Here is a 21,320-nt window from a genome sequence, read left to right as displayed (position 1 = left end):
AGAGAGGTATTTTTCAGATCTTACTGAGAACCGCTACAGGGACAGGATAATGACACTGGAATAAACGTATTAGTCTTAAGGGAGACTATGTTGAAAAATAAAAATAATTTTGAAATTATGAATTCGTTTTTTCAGTGTTAGGATGAGAACTTTTCAGACCACCCTCGTATTTTCCACTCATTCCAGCACCATCCTAGTACTGAGGCTAAAATTAAACAGCTTGGTCAGAGCAGACAATTTCCTTGCACAATCTCATAACACAGGCAGATATGCCATCTAATCCAACAGCTGTGTTTGCATTGAGATTGTGCAATATTCTAAGTACTTCCATTTCTTCAACCTCTATTCTCCCATCAGTCAATGTCAAATTAGTTTCTTAAAATCCACACAACACTAGAAAAGGATGAATATAATTCATGGTACAAAAATGATGAATAAAATTAAGAAACATTATAGCACAAGTATCCTTAAAGCAACAACACATCCAGTATTGCAACATGACCATCTAGATGGTACGACTGCAAAATTATCACTCAGTAATTCAATTATTTGGTCTGCTTCAGTTACTTCCAACAACTGTAACTGGTTTGCTTCAGTTACTTCCATTAACACTTTTTATTTCATCCTTCCATAATCATTCCTCCTTTTACTTCTACATATGAAAGAACTCTTCAGGATTTTTTTTTTTTTTTTTTTTAACTTCATCGGCCAGCTTTCTCTCATAATTAGCTTTAACCTACCTTATCACACTGGCCACTATTTTTGCATACGCCTTATACTGCTCATGGACATGTTGATAACTTTTTCCTTTATATTCCCACCACAGTTTTTTTTTTTTTGTCCGAAACTCCTGCTTAAAATGTGTGCTGAAAAATTGTGATAATCACTGTGAAGGAATTGAAGTAGAACCATATGTAACTTGCACATTATTCTATATATTGCCCACAAAGTGCTATACACTGTTATAACACTGCTGCATCATTTGCAAACCTCTGAGAGAAAAGCCTTTCCTTTGTTGTACAAACCAGTCCACAGCTGCAGATGACTTCATCATCTGTAGTAAATTTTGTTCCTTTCAAATGTTTCTTTAAATTAAGGAACAGGAAATAGTCAGATGGGGCGCCAGGTTGGTGAATAGGGTGGGTGAGGCAGACACTGAAAGTCCAAATTGTGTATTGTCTGTTGGGTTTCATGAGCAATGCGAGTTGTCCTGCAAAAGCAACATGCCTCTGCTCAGTTTCCCAAGACATTTTTCCTTCAGTACCTCCTTCAATTCCTTCAGAGCTATTGAATAAACTGCTGCTGTAACAGTTTCAATTTTTTTTGAGGTACTTAGGATTACACCATCCATATTCCAAACAACAATGGCAAGAACCTTCCCTGCTGACTTTTGGATTTGAAACTTCTTTGGCCTGGGGGGAACCTTTGTGTCTCCACTCCACTGACTGTTGTTTGGTCTTTGGGTCATAGTGATGAAGCCATGTTTCATCAACAGTCACAATATGAGCCAAAAAATTTGCACCTGATTTCTCAAAATGACCCAAAATCCCTTGAGATGACAGCACATGTTCTCTCTTTTGGTCAGCATTCAACGATTTGGGGACCCACTTCACTGAGAACTTCTGCATGTCCAGATGTTGGTGGATAATGACCCCAACTTGTTCCCTGGATCTCCCCAGAGTCTTTGCAACTGATAATCGGCTATTTTCAGCTGGTATTCGTCTATCAACAAGGATCACGGTATGCACTGCATCGATGTTTCAGGTGTGATCGCTGTGGAAGGGCTTCCTGACCTGGGGACATCTGTTGGCTGAGGATGCCCAGTTTTAAACCTGGATACCCATCCGGAAACTTTTGGACATGCTGGGGCACAATCCCTAAAGTCTCACACAAAGTTTGGTGAATCTCAGTTGCAGACATTTCTTGCAGCATGAAAAACTCGACGCACTGCACTCTATGTCTTCGAATTTCTTCAAAACCTATACCTATGACATGTCTTCTTATATATATCCTAAAAGAAAAGACAAATTATTACAATTTGGTGAAACATGGGAGTTAAATGGTTTTAAGATATGTCCTTTCTTGTGGTTATATCAGTTGCTTTAAAGTCATTTTTATTCTAGGTGTTTATCAAAACTTTTCAACCCCCCCCCCTCATAATGATGCTATTCGTTCATCTAATTTATCCTTCTGGGTATGCAATATGATTACTTCTTTCTTCAAACACCCCTTGACCACCTCCCATGCACCACCACCAACCCTCCCCTCCAAATTCTTATGCCATGACACTGCTGAAAGCTGACTCCTCAAGCTTGACATAATCAACTGTTTTGTGATTCTACAATACATCTCCTCTTAACAGAAAAATTCTTCATGTCTGTTTATCTTCCAGGTCAAGACTACATTATTAAGTTCTCTGATGCTGTGACCAGATCCAGCACTCAAACCTCATATCCTTCCATTACATTCCTTTCCTCCCTGTGACCATTCCTTCTCCTTCCAATCTATGTACCCATAGTTGAAATCCCACATACCAATTATTCAACTGCACTCATCATGCTAATTTGCTAATATGTGTTATCTACATTTTCTCTTATACTTCCTAAATTATAGCAGCAACAAATTACATATTGCATCCTGATGGCCTCTATCTCACATCGGTCTCAAATGAATTGCCCTCTGCAATATGTTTTCATTTTTCTCTATCTAGAACACAAATCCTTCATATTAAGCTTTACAGAGCATAACAAATAATAAGGAAATAGTGGTTGCTGAGAAGAACATAACAGCACTTCTAAATAGCAATTCATCAGTTATGTTCTTATATATACTCTGCTTGTAAGATACTATTTGACATAACAATGAAATGCCAATAAAAATTACAATAAAATGGGAAATTAACTTTCAGGTGTGATCTGCAGCAAATTCACAAATAATTTTAAAGTGTTAATTTGTCTGTGCTCCATATGTTTCATTAACACAAATGGTTTAAAAAAATTATGAAAGTTGAAATTCCTTTTGATCACACAAGGTAAATAATTAGACTGCTTTACAGCAACCAAGAAATAATTTTTCAACAATGTATATATGTAATTCATCCCCACTACTCCTCTTAAAAGTGAAGTGGAATAGCAGTTGAATGCTGCTTTGTTAAATATCTGACAAGTAAGTAAATTATACGTAACAGGGAAGGACAGAATCATTTAAGATGTCAATAAAAGAACTGTCCTGATAAGCATTCAAATTTGTATGCTTTTTTTTTTTTTTTTTTAGATTTTAAAAGAAGTAAAAGGATTTAATTAAATTTTATTTAAAAAATTAAAATATTTATTTTCTTTTAATTAAGATTTTAAATTTTTTGAAAAAATTAAAAGAAATTAAGAAAAAAATTAAAATTTTCTTTTAATTTTTGCATCAGTTATTCTTGGTAACTTGTCCTTTAAATATCATGATTGTTATTTATATCCTAACAATATTCTTCATCAAACTTAGTTGATAACAGTAGCAAGGGAACTTTTTTTGGGGGTCTTTAAAAGAGAAGATATAAAGCACTTTTCTACCTGGCATTAAAGTAGAACTGGCCATTTTTTAACTTCACAATGGCAGCATACATTGCTGCATACACTGAAATCAATGAAAATGTTCTGCCTGTATTCATCATTGTATCTTAGCAAAACTGAAATCTCATAGGATTTCATCATATGAATAGCATATGCTACTACATTAGGAGGATATTTATTTACAGCATCACCTTCAAAAACTAAGCTCTGATGCATATAAAAATAAATATCATTCATCAGATAATTTTCTGCCAGCGTTTCCATTAAGATCTTACAAAATATAAGGTCACCACTCACTGAACAAAGTAATCCTAAATTTTGCTAATGTTTTCAAAATAAGGTATTTTTATACCCTTTGAGACTTGTGGTCAGATTTGGATCTTTCACGAGATCATTCGATATCGATGATACTACACTTTCAGGTCCAAAGGTGGTATTGTTTTCATCCACATTTTATGTCTCAGATGGTTTAGGAATCAGCACTGCACTATTATGGTTTTGTCTGATGGGAAGTTTATTGCAGAAAAGCTGAAGATGTCAAAGTAACAATCACTTATAATCACTTACACGGTCACTAGATTCCTTCTACACTACTGGCACATAGCAAATGGTAATGATAAATGCTTAACCTCTTAAATACTAGTGCATACCCATTTACACAAGCTATATGGTATAAATCAGTTATTATACAAAGCAATATTACTATATTGTTTGCATAATGTCTGAATTACAACTTAAGTATATACAGCCTATATTTAAGTTGTAATTCAGCAGTTAGAAAATAAAGAAATGCTTCAAGTTGCCACTGTTATTCATCATCCATGTGGATGATGAATCTAGCATGTAAATCTACAGTATTAACTAAACTGAATAACTGCTAAATCATCATCATCAAATTTCTGATATGTAGTACTATCATAATATCCTGTACACCCCTTGAGGATTTACAGGATATTGCGATATATATTTATACCATATTATGATAGTACTACATGATAAAGTTACACCATTATTAACTTCCAATCAACAATTTTCTTCGCAATTAATCTGTTATTTGTCAAATTTTCAACATTATCAGATCCTATAATTCTATCCTCTAAGGTACTTTCTACTGTATTAATCCACCTACATCTTGGTCTTTTTCCTGCCAACCTGGCAAAGAACACTTGTGCTGATCTTTATCCTAGTATCCTCATTTTTAATAAGATACTGACAATGAAGCCATCTGTTCACTTCACTAGCAGGGTGAAGCGCCTTGTTGGAATAGAACTGGTGTTTTAATTTTACACAATTGGGGATGACTTTACTATCCTTAAATCATTTAAGGAAGGCTAGACCTGTTGAGTTCTCTCACTAGTTTCAGTTTTAACTTACCAAACTTGTGAGCCTTGCATGCAACTATATCTCCATGGATGATTATAATCCTAGTGTTTAGGCTTATACGTTGATTCTCCAGCAGCATATATTGTTTAAGGAAATTAACAACGTATTGGTTAATAAATAAATTTAATTACTTATTATTTCCTATATTTCGGCAAAGTAAAATCGGCATCATCAGGGATCAATACACTTGTATTAAACATGTGCACATAGGCACACTTCAGTAACAAAGATGAAAAATAAGGGAGAGGTACAGGAAGACCTAAAGCCCTATAATTACACCACCTACTGGCTTTGGTCGGGCGTTCTTGGTCGTTAAGCTGTCTGCAGGTGAGAGTTTCCCATATGAGGGGGAGTCTGATATAACCAAATTTGTTTAGGTTGGGATAGTTGGTAAGAACTGCAGCTGATTTGAGAAAAAGCCTCTAGAACTTGAATTTGCTTCGGACTTTTCGATATGTTGATCTTTTATTTTGTGAATTCCTTGATAGCCAACATGTTCAAGATGTCTGAAAGGATTGTTCAGGGTTTGCATTCAGCATAGTGGAAAGCTCCTCTTGCAGTGTATGGATAGCTTCATTGGTGTCGGCAAGCACAGAGCATGTTGTACCAATTTTCTTCCAATTCTCACTCCACTAATCTTTCTCAGAACTCTCATATCTGTGATGTCCAGTCTTTGATCAAGTGTTTTATTTCTTACTAGCTCTCAGATTCATAAGTTAAAACTGGTTTGAACACATGTATTCAGCTAATTTGATATTTTTTAACTAATTTCTTTCTTATTCCATATAAATTTATTAAGATGGCTTCGTACCATACCAGCTTTACTAATTCTGTTGTTCATTTCCATGTTTAATTTGTCCTCTTCACTAAAAATTGTAATCTAAATCTTCACTAAAGAGCTAAATAACTGCTAAATAACTGCTCAAGAGCTAAATAAATGCTAAATAACTGTACCTAAATAACTGCTCAATTTTGAATAAAATCAGCTATAAAAAGACAAATTATAAAAGCAGGTAGGATTTTTGTGCAGTAAAGGAAAAATCAGCCAAAAGGAAGTAGTGATTTAAAAGACAGTGTTCAAATAATTTTAAGTTATGGATATGAGAGCTAGGTTAGAAATAAGGTGGCTGGTTAAAGCTTAGAGGCAACAAATATAACAGTTCGTCTGATAGGTTAAAATTCATCAAAAACCGTTCATCGAAAGACAGTTTACAGAATGGCAATTCATCAAACGACAATTCGTCAGATAAATAATCAAACAATTTAACAAATAGCAATTCATTGAAAAAACAATTTATCAAATAAACAATTTGTCGAATTACAGTTCATTACACAACAATTTGTTGCAAATGCAACTAATCAAAAAAAAACAATTCACTGATAATTTTTCGATGAATTCTTTTATAATTCATTGAAAAATGAATTTTCTTAAAAACTATTGTTTTAAAGTATATATGGTAAGAATACTTAACCCAAGATGTAGACAATATATGTAGGTGATCATTGAGATGTTATAATTATCTTGTTGTTGTTTTTTTTTACAACATTATTCCGTAAGCATACCTACTACTTCATTGTGTAGATAGCAACTTATCTCTAGATAAAAAGTTCGTTCTAATTTTTTCAACAGCAATGATCAGATTGAAACCAAACCTGACAAGTTTTAATATAGATCTTAACTATAAAATTTCATTAAATTTCATCCAGCTAGAGCAGATCATTAATATCATTTTGAAACTTCTTTACCAAAATTTTCTAATAAAAGTGATCCTGTTGAAACTAAAACTGAACCACACATGTGTTTTACAAACTTCGACATTTGCTCATATTTCAGTAAGTCAGAGAGTTATTGCAATATAAAATGTTGATAGGGTGTCCCTTTGTAACCCCAAATATAGTTGTGCTAAAAACTGGTGCAGTTTGACAAATTTTTGTAAAAGGTTCAAATACCAAATAGGAGTAAAATTCATCTTATAACTGGTGTGTGGGCACACAGATGTCACATACTAATAGTAGTAGTACTACTAATAATAATGAAGCCTCCGTGGTTGGCAGTATAAACGAAGTCCTTTAGTTAGAAAGACCTGAGTTTGAATCCCATGCATGATGCAAAGAATTATCAGTCCTCTTCAACTAAAGGCAAGTTATTCCTCTCATGTGGAGATGGCTGGGTTTTACTCCCGGAAACTCATGCATTTCATCATGCAAACTGGTTCCCATGAACACACATCTTATAATTCATTTTTCGATGATATAGAATATTTACTGGATAAGGAAGACAGTGGGGAACCATCTTGTTCTCTAATTATTCCCTAGTAAAATAGCATTGCTACCCTATGAACCATTTGGTTGAGGAGAGAGGAAAAGGGGGAATAATAATTATAATAATAATTAAGACATTTTAAATTATTTTCCAGACTGTGTAAAACACACATAAAATACATGAAATGCATACTGACTGAAAGGAATATCCCTTGGGGACAAAAAAAAAGTCACAGATATCTGCATAACATGTATAAAGGGAATATAAGCTTCAACTGCATCACAAGGAAATCCACTAAAAACCACAGTTCTCTTTGATAAATACACTTCACGTCTTCTAATTCATTTTTAGATTAACTGTTCATTTGATGATTTATAGTTTCTCAAATTGTAATTTTTCGATTAATTTTGGTTTCAACTAATTGCCTTTCGATAATTTGTGTTTTCGATTAATTGCTTTATCAAGGAACTGCCTTTTGATTAATTGCTTTTTCAATTAACTGTTGTTTGATGAACTGTTTTTCAATTTTTTTTTTTTGATAAATTACTTTTCAGTAAACTGTTGTTCAATAAAATTGTTTTCGAATATTCTGGATACTGTTCTGAAAATATTAAAATGTGAATAGACAGCATTAATGGCAGAATCATTAAAAGTGAAGAAATTAAAAGGAACTTTACATTTAGATTTTGAGAATGTGAGAGCACAGCTAATCTCAGATAGTATTGCCATATAGTATTAAAAAAGAATGAAAGAGAAAAAGCAAAAGAGGTAGGCATTTGATGTAACAATGGCAGGAAAAAATACCAACAGGAAGACCAAGATCTAATTAACTGATAAAGTTGGTGTCAATGTCTTAATGATTGAAATGTAAGAGCTTATGATGGTAAAGATCTGAGAAATTATAAATTAATTTGGAATAAAATTGTGGATAGAAAAGCTATTAATAGTAATGAAAATTTATTTGTATTAGACTATTAATAGTATCCTACACCCCTTGAGAATGTCAGAAAATGATAATGACAACCAGATGAGGCAACCAAGGAATGAGTCACTGTATTATATGTCTGTTATGTATATTCTGCCTCAGTACACAGAAAATCACATAACACTTCAGATAACAAAATCTAATAGTATGAGTTTACATCCCTGATGTTAATGCTAAAAAAAACACAAAAAAACTTTGATTTACATTTTTTGCAACTTAAGATATAGTTTCACTAAGAAATGCATTATAGAAAGCTACTGGAGAAAATAAAAAAATAAATTATGTCACTTACCCCATGAATACATATAAAAAGATGGCAGCTGTCATTAGAGCTCCTCGAGAAGCAGGTGATAACATGCCCAACATAGCAAAAACTAGAATATAAAATTGAAATACAAGTGATCTTTTTTAATAAAAATTATTCTTTATATCATAGTACAAAATTTTGAATGATCATGTGTGTAACCTAAGAGCAACAGCTCATCCAAGTTGCAATATGCATAAAGTTGTAAAAAATTATGTAATGAACATTTTAAGAACAGATTAAGTACAACTGCACTGTATTTGATCATTAACACAAAATAAGAAAGAAAAAGAAAAAAAAACATATCGTCGTTAAATGTTATGAAAGGAAAATAAAAATTCACATTTAAAAATATGGTATTTTGATATTGTTGAAAGTTTTTCCCACTTGATTATACTATAAATTAAAGTTGCCGAGAAATTATATTCTTGGTTTAATCTTTTATCCAAGTGTAAGCATACAAAGTTTGCATGTAAAGTAACTTCATGAGTGGGCAACTCATATATAGAGGCTAATGACTTCACATTACTTGTTTTAGTATCCCATAATGCAAGCACAGCCTCCATATACGAGCTGCCCAGTCATAAAGTTACTTCATGTGCAAACTTTGTTTGCTTACACTTGGATAAAAGATTAAACCAAGAATATAATTTTTTGGTATCTTTAATTTATAGTACAGGGTGGCTATAAAATAACTTTCCCTCTTTGGAGGCATCTGTAACAAACTAATACACGGAATGAGACCACATTTTATATTGAGACTTTCGAAGGCATGGGGAGATGAATTCTGTGAAAAAAAGATTTAGTACCAAAAGTCTCCAATAAGGGAAATTTTGGTGCTGGTGGAGCAGAAAGCAGTCAAATATTTGCAGTAAATACAGGTAAAAAGGATTATGCAAATTTTACTGTGCATACATGACAGCAGCGCCACCAATTCCATTTAAAAAGGGATTGGGAATGTTCAGGCAGTTATTCGAATAACTGACGAATTGTGCTCAATATGCGTCCTACCTTGCCTCAGCATGCTTTACTTGTTAAGTTCTTTTACCTTAAACAGCGCAATGCTGTAACGGCCCTTTGGGAATTTAGAAGGCTTCATAACCTGCGTAGGTCCTATGTCAGATGTAATGAGAGCTAGGATTAAGAAGTTTGAAGAAACTGGATCACTAGGAGTCAGACCTGACAGAGGATGGAAAGCAGTGCAAGAAGAGACAGTAACAGATGTTGCTACTGCAGTGTTTGACGACACAGGGACCAGTACTGGCCCAAGCGCTCGTGCCATAGCTCGCAAACTTGATATGGCTTATGATACAGTCTGGAAAATCTTACAGAAAATGCTTGAATTCTATCCGTATAAATTCAGTTGTGTGCAAGCACTAACTACTGCAGATTATGATAAGTGCATGACCTTCGCACTAACATTTCTTGTCCGAATGGAGGTCGACAATAACTGGCCTTGGAGAATCTTGTGGGGTGATAAGGCTCATTTTTATCTCAATGGGTCGGTCAACACTCAACTGCAGAATTTGGGCATCTGAACATCCCCAAGCGACCCAAGCAAGTACCACTGCATTCTCCAAAAGTAACTGTGTAGTGTGGCTTCACAGCCAATTTCATAATAAGACCATACTTTTTGGAGCATATTATCCCTACAGGTCTTGTAACCTGCTCCATTACTGGAGAGATTTATCGACGAATGTTGGAAAATTTTGTCATTCCTGCATTGCAGCAAAGACAATGTTTGGACTCCATAATTTTTATGCAGGATGGAGCATGGCCACACACTGAACATTCAGTACAGTGACTTTTATGCCAGCATTTCATTAATGAGAGGGTTATCAGTCAGTTCTTTCTGACGGCATGGCTGCCTCGATCCCCCAGACATCACTCCATGCGAGTTTTAGCTGTGGGGGTATTTGAAATCCGTTGTGTATGTTGGTGGCTTTCCCAACTTGCATATCTTGAAAGAGAACATAAAACGGGCTGTTATGAACATCCAATCTGATTCCTTATGCTCAGCTGTAGAGCATGTCACACACTGGATGCAATTTGTTGTACACAAGAAAGGTCAGCACATTGAAAATCGTGCATGTGGTCCAGGGGACCCTGATTCTGATGAATAAAACATTTCCTGTGAGTTCAATCACTACATTAATTTCTGTGTCTCTCGCAAGTTGTTGTTTTAGTTTAATTATTATTATTATCATCATCATTGTAACGTGCCACATATCCAGCTGGAATGAGTGACACGGCTATTGCTTACACCGTCGAAATGTTATTATTCCATTTTATCTGCTTTTAATGTAATTATTCGTTTGTTTTCGGCTCTGCCAGCACCAAAATTTCCCCTATTGGCGAGTTTTGGTACTAAATTTTTTTTCGTGGAAATCATCTCCCATGCCTCCAAAAGTCTCAATAAAAATTTGGTCTCATTCCATTTATTGGTTTTAGCTACAGATGCCGCCAAAGAGGGAAAGTTATTTTATGGCCACCCTGTATAACCCAAGTGGAAAAACTTTCAACATCTATTTCTAATCCAGAGTATTTTAGTAATAAGGTGTGACACCTTTTAGCTATATGTATACAGAAATATGACTTCTGCATTGCTTCAACCATGGTATCACTTCTGGGTCTGGCTCCCTCTGATGAGACCTCAATAAAAGTCTAAACTAGTCTGGGTAGTGTCACTTCCCATAATGCATAGCATTATACATGTCTGTAAGGATATGTGCATTGCATTATGGGATACTATGTGAAGTCATTAGCCTCTATATACAGTTAGCCGAATCGTGAAGCTACTTCACATGCAAACTTTGTTTACTTACACTTGGATAAGGGATTAAACCAAGAATATAATTTTTTTTGCATCTTTAATTTATGTTATTTTGATAAATTTATCAATATTCATTATGATGCCAGTTACTTTTCTTTGACAGGTTTTAAATTCAGAAGAGTAACTGACAGCAATCATAAAAAAAAATCTTTCTAAATTTCTGCTTCGTTTTGCTTAGAGATACCCACAGAAGTCGATGCATCTATCTTCAGATAATTAATGCATTCTTCTAATACCTGTTAAACTAACATACAAGATTTAAAAGGCAACTAGAAAAATTTAAGCCAAAGGTGACTAGAACTACACACCTCACAGACTATGTGACTATTCTTTTATATTTATGTGCATACATATATTTATGAAGCTTTAAGTAACCTTGTGGAAATGTTGCTCATGTCATAATGCTAGTCTGCCAGAATAAAGATTGTTCAATTCAAGTCACTGATGGAATCTTTATTAGGCTTCTTTTTCTTTTTATTTTTTTTTTGAGCTGATTCATAGGTGCCAGTTTTCTCCCAGATATGTGCACTCTCTTAATCATGCAACTCAAGAAAATCAACCTTACAACCCCTTTCCTTCAGATAAAAATGCAAGTGTTATGATTTAAGATTGGGAAATGGAAGCATTTAGCTACTGTACTCTCATCCCAAAGTCATACAAGATGTAAGCTTTTGAAGCGTAAATATTGTTGATAATTAATCCCCATACAGGCCACCGAAAGATTTCTTATCAGCGCAGTTTGCTTAGTGGCTATGCACTTCGCAATACCTGGGAAAGAAGTGTCTTGGGTTCCATTCCTGTCATCGTCGTGAAGAGCTTAAGGATCTTTCTTATACACAGCCAAGTTAGCCGGTCTTGGGCATGGACAGCAGGGTTTTTCTTCCCAGTTTATCTGGGGGTTTTCCTCCCACAAGCAGGAAAACCGGCCCCTTGAACACTTATAGCTACAGCCATAGAATATACCGAGAGGCACAGGGCTCACCTTATCCTAGGTGATTAGCCCTATGGTTACAGATCTATCTTAAGTCCTTCTAACATGTAGAAGGAAGAAGGAAAAAAAATGGAATACTGAGTGTTTTTAAAAAATTTTAGCCGGCCTGGTTGGCTGAGTGGTTAGCGTATCTGCTCTCCAGCCAAAAGGCGGTGGGTTCGAATCCCACCGTGGGCATGGATGTTTGTGATCGTCTTTGAAAATACTAGTGGTGGTGGGCAGTAGATGGTGTAGATGATGATTGTAGTTCGTTGTGGTTTGTGTTTGAGACAAAGAGTTGTAGAGTGGGTGCCCTCCCTCGATGAGTCTTTGGACTCCCTGGAGGTGTCACATTAAAAAAAAAAAAAGAAAATTAAGGACAGAGACTGGCTACCAAAAATGGATTAAGAGTTTCAAGCATACTCCCTTTTGGAAACAAAAAGAGATTAGTGTATCATTAGAAATGAAAACCAGCATACCTATGAGAACTTGGATCAGCTGAAAAACCTAATAAAGATTCCAACAGTGACTAGAATTCAATCTATAACAATTTATTCTGGCATCTAGCATTATGATACAAGCAACATTTCTACAAGGTTACTTAAAGCCTCATACATAAGAGCCTCTGTAACTCAGTGGAAATGACATCTGCATTTTGCACCATTAGGCCAGCTGAAGAATGATCTAGGTTTGACTCCAGTTGACAACTACTTTTCAAACTGGTGCAAGATTGAGGCCAATAGGACAAAATATAAAACTAGTTGCTGTTATAGGACAAGGGATGCCAGGGATAATGTGGAAGACATGCATCAGCAGATTAGTACAATGAGTGGAGGTAGAGTATTTATTACGAGGACTTCAACTTTCGAGACACAGACTGAAAGATCACATGCCAGGAAGGAAATGGAATTTATACACTTACTGAGAGATAACTTGAAGCAGAATGTGACAGAGGGGACTCGAGGTATGAGTGTGTCGGACCTATTATAGGGTCAGAAGACCTGTCCATAACTAAGGTGGTTACATTGTCTCCAATTGGGAAAAGTAATCATGTAGTCTTGACTTGGAAGGTAACAGCATAGATAATGCTGTTATCTTAGAAGATAATAACAGCATAGGATAATCACATCCAATCTCTACTTCCCAAATTTTAAAACCTTACACTCTGCAACATTAAACTGACATCCCCACACACTCATCCATTCAGACAGTCCATTTAGGTCATCTTACAAAGCTACATCTGCTCTACTTCTTATAACTTTCCCCAGCTTTGCATCATTTGCAAAGCTGGGGAAAGTTATAAGAAGTGAATGCCACTAGTGAATTTCCGCTTCTGCGGAAAGTCACTAGTGGCATGCCCCATACACAACTTGCTGATACCTATCAGACAGCCAATCTCCAATCCAATGCACTAATCTAGTATTCAACTCCATCTGTTCCAATTTAGCTACTAGTTTATCATGTGGCAATCTATAAAAATCCTTTGCAAAATCCAAATATACTACTGTATATGCATCCCCCCCTTGTCCAGTATATCCATCACCTTGTTATAAGTAAGCAGATTGCTAAAACATGATCTTCCTTTAGCAAATTTTTCAGATTTATTTATTGACTGATGTTCTTGTCGATTTTCAACAGAATGTCTTGTTTGTCCAAAGTATTAGTGGAGGCACTCATATTGAACTTGGTAAAACACAAGGGAAAGAGATTGGGGGGGGGGGGATCCAGGAGGGTGGCATCTGGTTGAGCCATGTGGCTCAGCTGTGTAAATAGGATTAGCATTCTTTGTTGTAGCTTGTGATTATACTCATGTAATGATGATGATGACTAGTTAGTTTCTGGTTGAAATATTTGCCATAATAAAATTACCGTATTCTTGTGAATACATGTGTCTAATAAACATCTCACATTAAAGTCTTTTTGTTAATTTAATCCTGAAGAAACATTTTAAAAGGAATGATTATTATTTCTATTTCTTGGACATCCATGCGGTTAGCCTAGTGGCTTTGTGCTTCGCAATCATATGCTTGGGGAAGGAGTGTCCTAGGACACAGCTAACTGAAGTTTGTCTCTAATTCTCTCCCTCCCATTTTTAGATGCATGTCACAAAATGTGTATGCACTTAACTCATTCATTTTGTTAAAATCCAAGTTATTCCCAGACATTGCTGGATAAATGTTACTGAAATTTGGAATCCTTTCAAAAATTTGTCATCTCAATTTCATTTCAGCTGAACCATTTACAGAGATCAAAAATGTGTCAAATTATATACTGTAAATAACTCTGATCTAGCTAAGTGGAATTTAATAAAATATGAATTTAGGATATACACAAGATATGTCAAAATGGTAAGCTTCGGTTTCAAATGAATCATTTTGATTTTTAATGATGTTATATAGAAGAGGATGATCTGAATAACTGATAACTCTGCTCTCACAGATTTACTCCAGTCACTTGCTCAGAGACTCTTTCTGTTCTATGCATCCTCTGTAGGCATTTTCATCACTGAACACAGACCATTCCTCCACTTTCCTCTATAAACTTTTAACATAATGAATAATTGCTGGTCAATCCGGCTCCATCGATTCAGAGGTAACTGTGAATTCATAAAGATATAATTCTATTTGTTATGCCGATAGTAGTTTAAGATACTTAAGCTGAAATATGTGATAATTTAGTACAGTTAATTAAATAAATTTACACTGTGTTCAGGTGTGTATTTTATGTTTCTGCCTAGCTTCAGGCATTGGATCTTAAACCAACATACTTATCTTCCTCTTTCATTCCAACATATCTGCTCTTTGGAATAGTCTTCCTTGTTTTCCCTAAGGATTACATCTACTTGGTCAAGAAACATTAACAGGTTTCTTGTTAAACACTTGCCCAGAGATGGCACTGATATACTATAGGTTTTGTAGCCTATGTAAATGTGGAATTCATATAAACTGTACTACCAGAACACAAAACCTTGTAATGCAATGTGAGAACTTGGAGACAAAGCATGTTGGTGTTTTATGTGGCTTCTTTTTTTTTTTTTTGTAAAAAAAAAAAAAAATATATTACGTTTGTACCGTGTGTTTGCAAGGATTTTTTTTATATATATTTTTAATTAACTTTATTTTTAAACTTTTATTTATTTTTTGCATAGTCTGGAAGTTTTTCAAGCCACTTCAGGTCTCCAATAATCACGGTGGTGGCCTCACACTGGATGATGAAATTAATCTCCAGCTTAAAGACAATCACAAACATCCATGCCCACAGCAGGTTTTAACCTGCAGCCTGTTGAGTGGAGAGCAGACATGCCAACCAAGCAAGCAAATGGAGTAGGAGAGAAAAATCAATATCCATTGTAATGCAGGGGTAGAGAACATTAGAGGCTGATTAAAGTGTTTTGGAGTGGGATGGGAGAGTAAATCAACATCTTAAGTGCCACTCTGAAAAGTGGACGATATGAGAGGACTAAACTCAGTTTACCTCACTGAATGTCAATATTTTCTTTCAGTATTTGTTCCCTGAAATTGGTGTGTGTGTGTGTGTGTGTGTGTGTGTGTGTGTGTGTGTGTGTGTGTGTGTGTGTGTGTTGGGTAAGAAATCCTTTCCCTTCAAATTAATCTAAATAACTGTTATTTGTTCCTATGAGTTTGTCATGCTGAGCATCTACTGCACCACAAAAATTTTTTTACTGTGATACAATGTTGTAGTATCCTGCCAGAATCAATATTAGATGGAATGCAAAAGCATTTCATCTAACATCAAAAATTCAGTTCTGCACTTCAAAATATTTGCAAATTATATGAGTTACCATTCTCAGTATTCAACTGTTACTGATTTTCAACAATTACCAAAAGAAATGCTATGAGAGAGAGAGAGAGAAATCCTTTACTCACATATGGTTACGAAGGTCATGAAAAATATCTGAATGCCACTTCCAATAACAGCTGAAAACAACTTAGGATACTTGGGCGGACGAAACACGTCACCGTGTACTAATTTCCATCCTGTTTCTTCCATGGTGTCTTCCTAATAAAATATAGGATGAAAACAACACTATGTCTTGACAACTTAATGCATTCATTATTTATTGTAACTGGCTAATAGTTATTTGTAAGAATGTGCAAGACATGCCTATTCCAAGAAAGTTTTTAACAGCTGCATAATAGGATGCCATTTATTTGTAGTTAAATATGAATATTATTAGAGCTGAAATGGTAATTCTTTTGAATAGCATCAAAATTAGTTATTTTTATTATTTTATTTTATCATTTTGCTATGAAGAGAACTTAAGCTTTACTACAGCATTTAAAATTAATTTTTATAATGTGCCTGTACTCACCATATCTTCATCTTTATTGTAACGTGCTATATCTCTACGCAGAGTTCTAACTATTATCATTGTTAAAATTCCTAAAAAGAGATATTCAGAAATAAAATTTCACATAACTTAATCAGATTATAAAATTTAAAAAAATTAATAAAAAATTTTGATTTCTGAATATACAGAAATTCAATATGATTCACAGTTTTATTTCAAAATACTGCAAAATAATTCCAGTATGCCTTGTGCACAAGGCATACTATAATATACCATACTATACTATAACAATTAAATTTTAGGGAAAGAGGTGAGTGAGTAAATTATACTTGACAAGAAATTATGTTCTTGTTTAATCCTATATCCAAATATAAGCAAACAAAGTTTGCACATGGAGCATCATCACACCTAGGCTATCTGTATACAGAAGCTACTTGTAAAATGAAAAGCACACTTCCTTTTGAAGGTATGTATTGCAATTTCTTATGGGAATGGTCACAATCCAGACCCATTTTGACCTTTATTGAAATAGGAGTCAGACTCAGGAAAATACCACGGTTGAATTAATACAGAAGTCGCACATTTCCATATACAAGTGATAAAAAGGTGTATTATCTTTGATCAGAGATAGTTGTAGAAAGTTTTTTTCACTTGTTTGGTTCTTGCAGTGAAGACTTCTATGTCTGATATGATAGAAGTCTCCAACTATAGGCCAGCCTGTATAACTGCAGTTGTGGTCAAGGTGTTGGAGAGATTGGTAAAGAATAGAATACAGAATTGGGTTGATGGATGTAGCATTCTTTATGATGCATGGATAGGCTTATGTGTTCGTCAGACATGTTGTAATAGATTTAACGGTACTGATATGAACACAGATGGATAAGAAAATAACTATTTATTAACTTATACTAGCCAAACTGTTACACCGGACTGTGGTTATCTTGCATTTGTAACAAACTTTGTGTTGTGTGCTCTGATGATGCTGGATATAATACCAGTGAAATATTAGCTTTAAGTTAATAAATAGTTATTTTCTTATCCATCTGTGTTCATATCAATAATACCATTAAATCTATTACAACATTCTTTATGGTGGTCAGCATGGATTTGTAAAGGGTAGGTCCTGTTTTAGTAATTTACTTGCATTTTATGATAAGGTGAACTGTGTTAGATAAGGAAGAATCATATACAGTGATATTCTTAGACTTTGCAAAAGTGTTCAATAGATAACCACATTATAAATTGGTGTAAAAACTGCAGAGGATGGGAATAGATAATATATTGGTTAGATGGATCAGAGATTGGCTCTCTGAATGATACCAGCAGGTTGTATGATGGAGCAGTGTCTCAAAAAAAGAAGGGTAACCAGTAGCATGCCCCAGGGTTCTGTTCTTGGACCCCTGCTATTTAACTTGTTTGTAAACAATATATCATGTGGACTGACTGGAGATCTTCAGTTATTTGCTGATGATGCAAAGTTGGGAAGAAGTATGAGTAGCACTGGTGATGTTAAATCCCTTCAGGAAGATTTGAATAGACCTTTTACTTAGACAAAAGAGTGGGGTTGTAGTTTTAATATCAAAGAGTGCAAGGGGTTGCATTTAAGAGTGCAGAAATATAAGGCTATGTACTATATCGATGGTGCTGTACTGCAGATGTGGATGAGATTAGAGATTTGGGAGTGATGGTTGACAGTAGATTGAAGTTTAGAGGGCATATAGCTAGTGTTGCAAAGGTTGCACATCATAGTGCTTCTATAATAAAAAGTACTCTAACATGCAAGGATAAGGAGGTGGTTGTGACTGTATAAGGCAATGGTCAGACCACACTTGGACTATTGTGCTCAGATCACCTGGTTTTCAACGTGATGTGGAGACATTGGAGAGGGTCCAGAGGTGAGTGACTAAGACAATATCAGGATTTTGGAATGCTGGCTAAGGAGAGAGATTGAAGAAATGTGGATTGCAGAGTTTGGTGGATAAGAGGAAGAGAGGTGATATGATATAGATGTTTAAGTTAGTGAGAGGATTTTATGACTAATCCAGAGGGGATTATAAAAAGAGTAGAAGGTGAGAGGGGAAGAACCAGAGACCCTTCCTAGAAGTTATGTAAAAGTGTGGTGAAGAAGGGTGTGAGGAGTAGATTTCTTACATGGAGAATTGTCAATGAATGGAATGCATTATCAGAATGTGTTGTTAATGCAAGGAGTGTTAAGGATTAAGATTCTATATGATAAATATGTTGTCAGTTGAATTGAACCTCCCACGATGAATCTGCGACTCCATGGAGGGTGTAATAATAATAATAAAAAGGAAGTGTGCTTTGCATTGTGGAATACTAAGGCAACTGATGCGAAGTCTTCACATGCAAACTTTGTTTACTTACACTTGGGTAAAGGATGATTGAGCTATTTGGTAAAGGGTTATTTCTGATACAAATACAATAAACAACATTTTTCATTTGCTTAAGAAAATTATTTTTTGCCCACATACCAATGATATCAGCAGTATGAACTGAACTGGAATATGAATACAAACATGCATAACAGAAAATTCAGCAATGCTAATATGAGATCATGTGTATGTGCATAGAGCAGCACAGTCTGATTCTACCAAAGTCCTAACAACTTTAGTATAATCAGACTGTACTGCTCTATGCACACGATCTCATATTAGCATTGCTGAATTTTCTGTTATATAGAGCACTTAATAAAAATTAATAAAACATAGAGATGTATTGAGGTATATATTTTCTAATAAAAATTTTTGATTTTTCTGAATATACACAAATTCAACATCATTCTAAATTCAACGTAACAGGAATAAACAAACTCCGATCTGTTGAGATTAGGACAATGCTTCCCAACTCTCTTTATATTCTCTTTCCAAAGAACCTTGTGCTTAAAGATGATAGCACTGTTCTAGTAGCTCAGCATTTCTTTATTATAATAGCTGCAGAGCCATGACTGACAAAGTAGGATAAAATTCAGGTAAAAGATGAGATCAATATAGTTTGCCCACAGATTAGAGACCCTTCGACACTTCTGCGCATGTCCCAAAAAGGAGAATCCATTCCGATAATAGGGTAATCAATCCATCTTCTGGGATGAGTTTGTTTATTATTACAGGTCAGAAAATTTAGCGTTTCTTTTACGAACATTGTAGTTTTTAAAGTGTAATTATTTTGCTTGTATAACAGTTGGAAAAATGTACGTAGAATATTAACAAAATTAAAAAAGGTATAGCATAAAACAAAAATTTAACGAAATCTATTTTTAAGAAAGTTTCTATAAAATGAAAATAATTATACAGAAAAACAGAAATTTTTTCAAATGAACTTAGATATTCTAAACTTACAGTTGAGAGAACTGAGACACTTTAATGTCCTAAACTGATTAATTATTTGACTTGTTGTGACTCTTAACAAACCCATGCAAAAAAAAAGGTTGAAAAAATATACCATTATCAAATCCTTTTAATCTTAATAGTCATCTGAATCGGTGTCCGAATCGCCATCATTTTCACTTAAACTGATCACCAAAGGTTCACATAATTCTTCGATAATTCCGTCTCTGTCCCAATACATATTTTCCAATGAGGTGACATAAGAGCAATATTTTCCCCAGTTTTGAACTATAATATTTTCAATCGCCTGTTCTGAAAGCTTAAAAAGTTTCGACATGTCAATATCCCCAGTTACATTGCGATGGCGAATGAAACTTTTCGCTTCTGCCCAAACATACTCAACAGCATTAATATCATAATGATATGGTGGTAGCCTCAAAGCTAGAAATCCATGCTCTTTGAGCATCGTGTCGAATTTAAATAGTTTAGTTGTGGGCGAGTTTCTTTTGACCAAATTAAGCAATTCAATTTTTCGCACATCTGGGGAATGAGAAATGTTATTTGCAGAGAGCCAATCCATAAGAACTTGCTTCTTATTAGACCAATTTGGAACTTTGTTTAATCGAATAGAGTGATATGAAGCATTATCAATTATAACAACAGCATTTTGAGGAAGGTTTGGAATCGGTTTTTCTTCTGCCCACTTTTCGAAGATTGTGGAATTCATTTGCCCATGGTAATCTCCAGTAGTTGAATTGGCTTTGTATAGTAAGTTTGAATTTGGTAAAAAAAAACCATTTCTCCACCTGCACAGAAAATTATTATGCATTGCGAGGCATTTCCGGTGTTTGTAGCACTCCACATTCTTCTTTAGACTGCCAACATTTTCCATAAGTTAAATTACTATCAATCCAAGTTTCATCTAGATACACAATTGGTCTTTTCTCCTCCCTGAAACATCGTATTGCTCTCAAATACTGTGTTCTAGATAAAACAATGTCACTTCGCTCCATGATAAGTTTCCTTTTATTCTGGGACTTTTTAAAACAAAATCCGATTTCATGAAGTATTTTCCTTAAAGTTTCTCTTTTCCAAGGAAAATTAATTTTTTCTTTAAGTACAGGAATCAATTTCGGAACAGTTTGCATTCTTTTATCGACCACGTAAAATTCGTGAATAGTTCTTATAACGTCTACATCAAATCATTCAAAGCTACGGTTTCGATGGCTTTCTTTCTCTGGTGCTTTTTTTTAGGAGATTTAAATTTTGGCTTACCTTCACTTTTTGATTCCCTATGAAATCTTTTAACAGTCGACTCTGATAAATCCGCAATTGCACTTGCATATTTTATGACTTGAGAAAGGGG

At 34.7% G+C, this 21,320-nt stretch overlaps 1 protein-coding gene across 2 annotated transcripts in view; it reads right to left on the bottom strand.

The window, feature by feature from the left end:
• TM9SF4 (transmembrane 9 superfamily protein member 4) overlaps nt 1-21,320 on the bottom strand; it is a 211,655-nt gene that overhangs the window by 77,432 nt on the left and 112,903 nt on the right. For both annotated transcript variants that reach the window (XM_090391928.1, XM_090391929.1), the window contains exons 10-12: nt 16,632-16,702; nt 16,186-16,318; nt 8,484-8,565 (exon numbers count right to left, since the gene is read on the bottom strand). In XM_090391928.1, coding sequence (XP_090248054.1) covers nt 8,484-8,565; nt 16,186-16,318; nt 16,632-16,702 — 286 coding nt within the window. The remainder of the gene's footprint in view (nt 1-8,483; nt 8,566-16,185; nt 16,319-16,631; nt 16,703-21,320) is intronic.

This window comes from Typopeltis vanoorti, chromosome 4, assembly GCF_054136105.1.
Source record: "Typopeltis vanoorti isolate ZY-2024b chromosome 4, IOZ_Tvanoo_1.0, whole genome shotgun sequence".
NCBI lineage: Eukaryota > Metazoa > Arthropoda > Arachnida > Uropygi > Thelyphonidae > Typopeltis > Typopeltis vanoorti.
Note: the sequence above shows the minus strand (reverse complement) of the source record. Positions and strands in the feature narration are given on the sequence as shown.